The sequence below is a fragment of the Myotis lucifugus genome, unplaced genomic scaffold (genome assembly GCF_000147115.1).
Source record: "Myotis lucifugus unplaced genomic scaffold, Myoluc2.0 scaffold_38, whole genome shotgun sequence".
In the NCBI taxonomy this organism is placed as follows: Eukaryota; Metazoa; Chordata; class Mammalia; order Chiroptera; family Vespertilionidae; genus Myotis; species Myotis lucifugus.
The window spans coordinates 171,870-183,553 of record NW_005871086.1 but is presented as its reverse complement, the minus strand read 5'-3'; the positions used below and the strand labels follow the sequence as shown (position 1 = coordinate 183,553).

The following is an 11,684-nucleotide window of genomic DNA, read 5'->3' as shown; positions in this document are numbered from 1 at the left end:
CCACTTGCTGCGAAGTGTCCAATATTGTTTAATTGTGGAGAAAATGTTTCCTCTGCCTTCCCGAATTATCTACTAATGATTAAATATATGTTATTGATATACCTCTGATTTTTATTTTAAAAATTGCTTATGTAATACTTCTGTGAATTAGAAGTAGGCTAAAAATGGCTTAATAAGAATAAGTAAAATTGAATTCTTCACGGAAATATTATGGCATAAAGCTTCCAAGTCAGGCGGTGTGCTGGGAAAAAAATAAGCTTATGAAAAATACTAAGTATTTTTTGATTTACAAAGGACCATCTGACAGTTAACAGGTGTCATTAAAAAAATGCCAGAGGTGAAAGTATAAGACTGAGTTTTGAGGAGGTTAACACGCCTACCAGTTTAGTAACTTGTCCACAAGGGGGTGTCTTTTCTTAACACATGTACATTTCCTGCTTAAATTCTGAGCTCACATTCATCCTCTCACTCTGACCTTAATCTTTCCTCACACTTAGAAGCCAAAACCCAAGGACATCAGAAAAGCTAAGAATGAACTCTTTCCCAGGATCAGTGATTGTGTTATTGTTAATGTTTGGTAAGTAATATTCCATATAAATGTTAGTCTTTTGTTCCATTATGTTGTATATGTTTAAGCACAATTTTCTTAAGTAGTAAAGCCCCAGATTATGCCCAAAGTAACATTATTGTTATTATTATTATTTTTAGGAAGAAGCAATGGAGACTCCGTGACACAGACAAAAGGCCAAGTGACCCTCTCAGAAGGGGCTTCCCTGACTGTGAATTGCTCCTATAAAACCACAGGGTACCCCACTCTTTTCTGGTATGTTCAGTATCCCGGAGAAGGTCTACAGCTCCTCCTGAAAGCTGCGAAGGCCAACGAGAAGGGAAGCAACAAAGGATTTGAAGCCACATACCAAAAACAACCAGATGCCTTCCACTTGGAGAAAGCCTCAGTCCACCAGTCAGATTCTGCAATGTACTACTGTGCAGTGGGTGGCACAGTGACAGAAACTGCAGGGGGAGCTGAGCACAAACTCTGAGCAGCAAGGAGAAACATAGAACTGAGGGTCTGACTTGATGGTCCACTCTAGTTTAAGGACCAGGATCTAGTCTACTATTGTCATCCGACACTCCACCCCAGGCACTCTTGTTGGTATGCAAGTCATCCACATCAAGTCTAAGAACATTACGAACAGAGGAAAAGTAAACGTGCCTCATGTGAGGTGCTGTACTAGTGAGACTGAAAGCAATCTGTCACCATAGCTTCTTAATCACAGTTGAAATTTGTGATTTTTCAAAGTATAAGGCTTGAATAAATGAAATGGTTCATGTGTTCATCTTTGCATAAAATTGTAGCTCCTGAACTTGTCCCAAGTCATCCAAGGAAATACTGTATTTAGAGACACACTTATAACAAAGGAGGTAGCAAATGTTTCCCTGACAAGCTGGGGCAAGAAGAGATAATTTCTGTGGAAACTTTAGCCCAAGAAACAATGGTTTCTTAAAAGAAGAAAGGAAGGAGGAAGTGGAGAGAGTGCTGCATTTGACCACTCATATGGAAACAGAAGATGGAATGTTTCTCATTTTCTTTATGGGGAAATTACATGGCAGTCATAGGGCAGTTTTCTCCATGCACATTAAAGCAAAATTGTTATATTCTCTGCAATTAGAATAGTGTCTGCTTCACAGTAAAATCTCTTCTGATATTTATTAAATTAATAAACAGGTAGGAAAACTTATTACTGCTACCACAAAAAGATGCCACTTTTTCATTAAACAAATTTATTCAACAAAAACTCATTTGTGTCAGATAATAATCTAAGAGACAGTACTCAGAACAAATAAAATTTGCTGCCCTAATAGAGCTCAAATTTTAATTCAGGCCTAATTCCATGTTACTGCTATTCTAGTCTTTAATATACATTAGATCATTTAATTCTTTCACAAATTATAAATTACTAGGCCCATTATGAATATGAAGATAGTGAGGCACTAAGAGTTTGAGTCACTTATTCATGATCACATAGTTAGTAGCAGAGCCAGGACTCAAATGCAGGTACTCGGTGCACATGTCTTAAGTATCAATCCAGGGCACTTATATAGATGTATATACAGATTCCATTGCCAGTAGTAAGAAGGGTTCTGAAACAGAAGTTTTTTTTTTTTTACTTCTTTTTACTTTTATTTAAATTCTTTATTGTTGAAAGTATTACATATGTCTCCATCCCCCTCGCCTCCCATTAACCTCTCCCCGGCCGTTCCCACCCCCCAGCACATGCCCTCACTCCCCTACTGTCTGTGTCCATGGGTTATGCTTATTTGCAAGCATACAAGTCCTTTGGTTGACCTCTGAGCACCCGCCCTCCCCTGCCTTCCCTCTGAGGTTTGATGGTCTGACTGATGCTTCTCTGTCTCTGTATCTATTTTTGTTCACCAGTTTATGTTGTTCATTATATTCCACAAATGAGTGAGATCATGTGATATTTATCTTTCTCTGACGGACTTATTTTGCTTAGCATAATGCTCTCCAGGTTCATCCATGCCATTGCAAATGGTAAGAGTTCTTTCTTTTTTACAGCAGCGTAGTATTCCATTGTATAGATGTATTACAGTTTTCTAATCCACTCATCAGCTGATGGGACCTTAGGCTGTTTCCAAATCTTAGCTATTGTAAATTGTGCTGCTATGAATATAGGGGTGCATATATTCTTTCAAATTGGTGTTTCTAGTTTCTTGGGATATATTCCTAGAAGTGGGATCACTGGGCCAAATGGGAGTTCCATTTTTGATTTTTTGAGGAAACCCCATACTGTTTTCCACAGTGGTTGCACCAGTCTGCATTCCCACCATCAGTGCACGAGGGTTCCTTTTTCTCCACATCCTCGCTAGTACTTGTCTTTTGTTGAATTGTTGATGATAGCCATTCTGACAGGTGTGAGATGGTACCTCATTGTTGTTTTGATTTGCATCTCTTGGATGACTAGTGACTTGGAGCATTTCTTTATATGTCTCTTGGTCATCTGTATGTCCACTTTTGAAAGTGTCTATTTAGGTCTTTCCCCCCATTTTTGATTGGGTTGTTTATCTTCCTTTTGTTAAGTTGTATGAGTTCCCTATAAATTTTGGAGCTTAAACCCTTATTGTCTATAACATTGGCAAATACATTCTCCCATGCAGTGGGTACTCTTGTTGTTTTGTTGATGATTTCTCTTGCTGTGCAGAAGCTTTTTATTTTGATGTAGTCCCATGTGTTTATTTTCTCCTTAGTTTCCATTGTCCTAGAAGATGTATGGGTAAAGATATTGCTACAACATAAGTCTGATATTTTGCTGCCTAAGATTTTTATGTAGTGTCTTTATCTGGATTAGGGTAATGCTGGCTTCATAGAAAGAGCTTGGAAGTATTCCTTCCTCTTGAATTTTTTGAATAGTCTGAGGAGGATCAGTGTTAGTTCTTCTTTGAATATTTGGTAAAACTACCCTGTGAAGCTGTCCAGACCTGGGCTTTTGTTTGCTGGAAGTTTTTTGATGACTGCTTCAATTTCACTGGTAGTTACTGGCCTATTCAGATTTTCTGATTCTTCCTGATTTTTCTAGGAATGTGCCCATTTCATCTAGGTTGTCCTGTTTGTTGGAATAGAGTTGTTTGTAGTATTTTTTAAAACAATTCTTTGTATTTCTGTGGGGTCTGTTGTTACTTCACCTCTTTCATTTCTGATTTTGTTTATTTGGGTCCTCTTTATTTGTATCTTGGTGAGCCTGGCTAGAGGTTCATCAATCTTGTTAATCCTTTCAAAGAACCAGCTCTTGGTTCTAGTGATCTTTTGTATCTTTTTTTTTTGTCTCTCTGTTATTTATTTCGACTCTGATCTTTATTATTTCCTTCCTTCTACTTACTCTGGGCTCTCTTTCTAGTTCTTTAAGCAGCAGCAGGGTTAGATAACTTATTACCAGTTTTTGTTATTTTTTGAGGTAGGCCTGCAGTGCTATAAACTTCCCTCTCAGGACTGCTTTCATTGTGTCCCATAGATTTAGTAGTGTTATGTTTTCACGTTGTTTGTTTCCAGAATGTTTTTTATTTCTTCTTTGATCTCTTTGGTAACCCATTAATTGTTTAATAGCATGCTATTTAGCCTCCATGTTTTTGATTTTTTTAAATTTTAGTTGGTTTATAATTTTATGCCACTGTGATCTGGGAAGACGCTTGATATGATTTCAATCTTTTTGAATTTGTAGGGACTTAGTGTGTGTCCTAATATGTAGTCTATCTTTGAAAATGTCCTATGTGCACTTGAGAAGAATGTATATTTTGTAGCTTTGGAGTGAAATGTTCTGAAGATGTCAGTTAATTCCATCTTAATCAGAAGTTTTGAGCAAATGTAGTTCTGACTCTAAGAAGGTTTTGTTGGTTTTTCTCTTCACACACACAGCATGACTCTTTGAGTAGATATAAATGTATCCAATAGAGACAAGTCTGGTGTCTGATGAGAAGGAGAGTAAATGAGTCTCCCTTTCATGTGGCAGAAAATACTATAAGATAGAGAAGCTGGACTTAGATGCAGCCAGTGTACTTGGTAGAGGAAGTACGGAGATGCATCTGAGAGCCTCCTCAGTGTTTTCTGTATTCATTTTTCTTAGCATTTGGGACATTGGAATAGGAAGAATAAAGAAAAGAAAGTTATTTTTTAATTCATCTCTGATTGAGAACTGTAGAAGGGATATAAGTTGTTGAGCATAAAGATTTGATGATCAATGTCTTAGGTATGGCATTTGTCTTTTATTAATTACTAGAGGCACAGTGCACAAAATTCATGCACTGGTGGGGGGGGGGGAAGGGTGTCCCTCAGTCCAGCCTGCACCCTCTCCAATCTGGGACCCCTCAGGGGATGTCCGACTGCCAGTTTAGGCCCAATCCCACAGGACCTAAACTGGCAGTCAGACATCCCTCTCACAATTCGGGACTACTGACTCCCAACTGCTCGCCTGCCTGTCTGTCTGCCTGATTGCCCCTAACCGCTTCTGCCTGCCAGCCTGATCACCCCTAACCACTCCTCTGCCAGCCTGATCAACACCTAACTGCTCCCCTCCTGGCTCAATCGCCCCCAACTGCGATACCTGCTGGCCCAATCCTCCCCAACTGCCCTCCCCTGCGGGCCTGGTCACCCCTAACTGCCCTACCTGCCAGCCTGGTTGCCCCTAACTTCCCTCCCCTGCTGGCCTGGTTGCCCCTTAAGTGACCTCCCCTGCGGGCCTGGACACCCCAACTGTTCTCCCCTGGGGGCCTGATCTCACCTCCAACTGCCCTCCCCTGCCAGCTTGGTTGCCCCCAACTGCTCTCCCCTGGGGGCCTGATCTCATCTCCAACTGCCCTCCCCTGCCAGCCTGGTCACCCCTTTACTGCCCTCCCCTGCTGGCCTGGTCACCCCAACTGCCCTCACCTGCAGGCCTTATCTCGCCCCCAACTGCCCTCCTCTGCCAGCCAATTTGGTTCTGATTGGTTGATTTCTATGCTATTCAGCGTCAAAAGTTCCACTTCCTAGGCAGCCATTGGCTCCTCACACTTCACCCATATTTGGTTCTGATTGGTAGGTTTCTGTGCCAGTCAGTGTCTCTGGGCCTATCAATGGGGCCTGATCAGAAAGCCAGGGTTGATCAGCTGCCCTGGTGGAGGCCTGGAAAGAAATGGAGGCACAGCTGCTGGCCCTGCCTGGAGAGAGAGAGAGAGAGAGAGAGAGGCAAGTGCTGATCAACAGCTGCCACACAGGCTACGGATCAGACCCTGCTTCTCTCTTCAGGCCTCTCTCTGGGCCTGATTCACAGTCACCTCAGCAGTCAGTGCTGGGTCACCGCACCTGCAGGACTGACTTCCGGTGGGTCGAGCCTTCAATATTAGGATTATTGAAGTGTAATTACCCACATATATTTAAAGTGTATAATTTGATCAGTTTTAACATATGTATATACCACAATCAAGGTAATGAACATTTCTTTCAACCCAAAGGGTTCTTTTTGTTATGATTCATCCCTCTCTTCACTTCGGACCTCAGAAAATCACCTTCTACCTGTTACTATAGATTACTTTGCATGAATGTGGGTGCACTATAATATTATTGTTTCTTATTTGACATATACTTTTTTTTGTTCTCTCTTCACTTTTTTTCCTGACTTTTTGGAATACATTTTAATATTCAATATTATCTATTGGCTCTTTGCACTTTGCTAAGTGGTTGTCCTAGAGATTACAACATACATGTCCACTATTCAGAGTCTACTGAGAGTTAATATTGTACTATTTCACATAAAATGTTGAAATCTTGCACAATATTAGTATATCTCTTTATCCACCAGTATTGATGTTGTTGTAGTTGTTCATATATTATTACATCTACATATATTGAAAACCCCACCATAGAATTTTAAATTTTTTCCTTGAAATAGTTTTATACATTTTATTTTTTAATTTTTTCTAATTGTCCCCTCTATATTTTGAATGAACAATATTCACATAGTAAAAAAAATCAAGCAGTTCCAAATGATGTACAGTGAAAAGTGAATCTTTTCACCCCAGTTCACAGTTACTTTACCCTGTGGCAACCTATCAGATTTTTTGGTTGTGGGTATACTTGTGCTTAACAGTTATATATTTATTTTATTTTTTATCTTATTTATTTTTAATTTTTATAAATAATTCTTTATTGTTGAAAGTATTACATATGTCCTCCTTTCCCCCCCATATGTCCCCTCCAGCCCGCCACTTCACTCCACCTCAGGCCTTCAGCACCCTACTATCTGTGTCTATGGGTTATGCAAATATGCATACAAGGTTTTTGGTTTATTACCTCCTTGCCACCCACCCTCTCCCACCTTCCCTCTGAGATTCCACATTCTGTTCCACGCTTCCATGTCTCTGGATCCCTTTCATGTGGCAGAAGATAATATAGGATAGAGAATCTGGATTTGGATGCAGCCAGTGTACTTGGTAGAGGAAATATGGAGATGCATCACTCCATTCATCAGTTTATTTTGTTATTTAGATTCCACATATGAGTGCTATCATGTGATACTTGTCTTTCTCTGACTGACTTATTTCATTTAGCATGATACTCTCCAGGTCCTTCCATGCTGTCTGAAAGGATAAGAGATTCTTCTTTTTTATTGCTGCATAGTATTCCATGGTATAAATGTACCACAGTTTTTTTTATCCACTCATCTATTGATGGGCACTAGGGCTGTTTCTAGATCTTAGCTATTGTAAATTATGCTGCTATGAACATAGGGGTGCATACATTCTTTCTGATTGATGATTCGGGTTTCTTAGGATATATTCCTAGAAGTGGGATCACTGGGTCAAATGGCAGTTCCATATTTAATTTTTTGAGGAAATTCCATAATGTTTTCCATAATGGTTGCACCAGTCTACATTCCCACCAGCAGTGTACTAGGGTTCCCTTTTCTCCACATCCTTGCCAGCACTTGTCATTTGTTGATTTGTTGATGGTAACCATTCTGACATGTGTGAGATAGTACCTCATTGTTGTTTTGATTTGCATCTCTTGGATGATTAGTGACTTTGAGGATTTTTTCACTTATCTCTTGGCCATCTATATGTCCTCTTTGGAGAAGTGTCTACTTAGGTCCTTTGCCCATTTTTTAATTTGATTGTTTGTCTTCATTTTGTTAAGTTGTATGAGTTACTTATATATTTTGGATATTAAACCTTTATCAGATGCATTATTGCCAAGTATGTTCTCCCATACAGTGGGCTCTCTTTTCATTTTGTTGATGGTTTCTTTTGCTGTGCAGAAGCTTCTTATTTTGATGTAATCCCATTTGTTTATTTTCTCCGTAGTGTCCTTTGCCTTAGGTCTGGAGATGTATCTGTAAACATATTGCTATGAGAGATGTCTGAGATTTTGTTGCCTACTGTTTCTTCTAGGATTTTTATGGTTTCACAACTTACATTTAAGTCTTTTATTTATTTTGAGTTTATTCTTGTGCATGGTGTAAGTTGGTGGTCTAGTTTCATTTTTTTTGCATGTATCTGTCCAATTTTCCCAACACCATTTATTGAAGAGACTGTCTTGACTCCATTGTACGCTCTTGCCTCCTTTGTCAAATATTAATTGAGCATAATGACTTGGGTCAATTTCTGTGTTCTCTGTTCTGTTCCATTGATCTATATGCTTGTTCTTGTGCCAGTATCAGGCTGTTTTGATTATGGTGACATTGTAGTATAACTTGAAATCTGGTATTGTGATTCTTCCAACTTTGTTTTTCTTTCTTATAATTGCTGCAGCTATTCGGGGTCTTTTTTGATTCCATATAAATTTTTGGAGCATTTGTTCTAGCTCTGTGAAATATGCTATTGGTATTTCAATAGGGATTGCTTTGAATTTGTAGATTGCTTTGGGTAACCTGGACATTTTAATGATGTTGATTCTACCAACCCACGAACACAGTATATTCTTCCACTTGTTTATATCTTTTTCTATTTCTTTTTTCAATGTCCTGTAGTTTTCAGAGTACAGGTCTTTTGCCTCCTTGGTTAAGTTTATTCCTAAGTATTTTAATGTTTTTTTTTTTGTTGCAATGGTAAATAGGATTTTTTTTAGTTTCTCTTTCTGATAATTTATTATTGATGTATAAAAAAGCATTGATTTTTGGGTGTTGATTTTGTATCCTGCTACATTGACAAATTCATTGTCAAGTTTAGTAATTTTTTGGTGGAGTCTTTAGGGTTTTCTACGTACAATATCATGTCATCTGTGAATAATGAGAGTTTTACTTCCTCCTTTCCAATTTGGATGCCTTTTATTTCTTCTTGTCTGATTGCTGTGGCTAGGACTTCTAGTAGTATGTTGAATAAAAGTGGTGAAAGCTGTCTTGTTCCTGTTCTTAGGGGAAATGCATTTAGTTTTTGCTCATTGAGTATGATGTTGGCTGTAGGTTTGCAAATATGGTCTTTATCATATTGATATTTGTGCCCTCTATTCCCACTTTGCTGAGAGTTTTTATAAAAAATGGGTGTTGGATTTTGTCAAATGCTTTTTCTGCGTCTATTGATATGTTCATGTGATTTTGGTCTTTCAATTTGTTTATGTGATGTGTCACATTTATTGATTTATGAATATTGTACTAGGCTTGCATCCCTGGAATAAATTCCACTTGATCATGATGTACGATCTTTTTAATATATTGTTGGATGTGATTTGCTAATATTTTGTTGAGAATTTTAGCATCTATGTTCATCAGGGATATTGGCCTGTAATTCTCTTTCTTTGTAGTGTCTTTATATGGTTTTGAAATTAGGAGAATTCTGGCCTCATAAAAAGTGTTTGGAAGTGTTCCTTCCTTTTGGATTTTCTGAAATCATTTGAGGAATATAGATATTCTTTGAATGTTTGGTAAAACTCTCCTGTAAAGCTGTCCGGACCTGGGCTTTTGATTACTGCTTCTATTTCATCAGTTATTATTGGCCTATTCAGGTTTTCTGATTCCTCCTGATTCAGTTTTGGGAGATTGTATTTTTCTAGGAATTTGTCCATTTCATCCACATTGTCCAGCTTGTTGGCATATAGTTATTCATAGTATTTTCTTACAATCTTTTGTATTTCTACAGTGTCAGTGGTTACATCTCCATTTTCATTTCTGATTTTATTTATTTGGGTCCTCTCTTTTTGTTTTTGAGTCTGGCTAATGGTTTATCAATTTTGTTTATCCTTTCAAAGAACCAACTCTTGGTTTTATTGACTTTTTATTGTTCTTTTAGTCTCTCTGTTATTTATTTCTGCTCTAATCTTTATTATTTCCTTCTTTCTACTTACACTGGGATTTTCTTTTTGTTCTCTTTGTAGTTCATTAAATTGTAGGGTTAAATAGTTTATTGGTTTGGTTCAGTGGCTAGAGCATTGGCCTGCAGACTGAAGGGTTCCAGGTTTGTTTTCTGTCAAGGGCACATGAGTGGGTTGCAGGCTCGATCACCACTAGTGGGCATGTAGGAGGCAGCCAATCAATGATTCTCTCTCATCATTGATGTTTCTATCTCTCTTTTCCTCTCCCTTCCTCTCTGAAATCAATAAAAATATATTAAATAAATAGTTCATTGCTTATTTTTCTTGTGTTTTTTTTGAGGTATGCCTATAGTACTATGAACTTCTTTCTCAGGACTGCTTTTTCTGTGTCCCGGAGTTTTTGTGTGTTAATTTTCATTTGTTTCCAGGAAGTTTTTTATTTCTTTCTTGATCTCCTTGGAAAACCATGCATCTATATTAATAAAAGTGTAATATGCAAACCAACCGAACGACCAAACAGCAGAACGACTGTCCAGACAACCACGCAATACACGCACTGGTTCCAGGCCAGCCAAGGCAGGTGCGATGTTATTGGTCGGGAGCCCTGCCATTGTCCCACAATCACCCAGTAGAGGGAGGCCCAAGCCACCCTCTGCAGGGTGATCAATGGGGGGGGATCCGCTATCAATCACCCCAAAGAGGGACGTACAGGCCATCAGCCAGAGATGCTGTGGCAGATGTGTGGGGCCAGGCAGCAATTGCCCCACAGAGGGAGGCCCAGGCCAGCCAAGCGATCACACCCCATGACTGTCACCCGCAGAGGGAAGCAATTGGTGGTGGTGGGGGGGGGGGGTGGGCAGTGCCGCACAGATGGCAAGCAGTGGCAGCGGCGGGGGTGGGGCTCGCTGCTGGCAGCTGGGGGAAAGAAAGCCCCAATAGGCCCTGATTGCCAGTCAGGCCTAGGGACCCTACCCGATGGGTATCGGATTGCGAGAGGGCGCAGGCCGGCCTGAAGGACATCCACCTTCCCCCATGTGCGAATTTCATGCACTGGGCCTCTAGTTGTTTTGTAACATGCTATTTAGCTTCCATGTGTTTGAATGATTTTGCATGTTTTTAATGTAGTTGATTTCTAATTTCATTCCACTGTGATCTGAGAAGATGCTTGATATGATTTCAATCTTCTTAAACTTTCCAGGAATAACTTTTCCATCTACTTTTATATAACATCCCATTTGTAGAGGACTCTAGGACTAATACACCATTCCAGATTTGGAAAGGAAGAAACATATTATGTGAAAATTGTAGTATATCTCAGGAAAAATAGCCCTAAAATTAGTTCTAGAGAACTTTGGTTCTGCATCTTACCTCCAGAGGGCGATGTTGCACAAACTAGAGGTCTTGTGGCTCAGTATCTGCTCAGCTCCTCCTCCCTGCAGCTGGCTGAGTTCTTTGCCCACAGGACAGGTGACTAAAATTACACAGTAGAAAGCCACAGGCTCATTTCAGCGGATTTTGCATTTTCATCTAAGCAAGAAACTTGCTCAGCCTACCCTTCCATAAACCTCCTACTTCCAAGCATTTGGTTTCTGCAGCCACTTTCCTGCCTGCTCAAGAGAGATTTTCCAGAAAGGAGCCCACAGTGTTTTTACTGCTCAGCCATGTTCCCATTGCTTATCTCAATACTGGGGATGGTATTTGTCCTGAGTGAGTAAAATTTCATAATGGTCTGTAGGTTCTGATTAGAACTGCTTTCCATAGCAAAATCTGTACTGCGTTCACTGCTATAACATTGATTTTGCAGGAGATGCCAGGGCCCAGTCAGTGGACCAGCCTGACAATCTTATCAGTGTTTCTGAAGGAGCCTCGCTGGAGCTGAGGTGCAAGTATT

At 39.6% G+C, this 11,684-nt stretch overlaps 1 gene segment (V, D, J or C); it reads left to right on the top strand.

Annotated features, from left to right (window-relative positions):
• The first annotated feature begins 531 nt into the window (after positions 1-531).
• Positions 532-1,043, top strand: LOC111825733. The segment is given in 2 exon segments: positions 532-577; positions 709-1,043. Coding segments are annotated over 2 exon segments (381 nt in total).
• Positions 1,044-11,684: the final 10,641 nt, after the last annotated feature.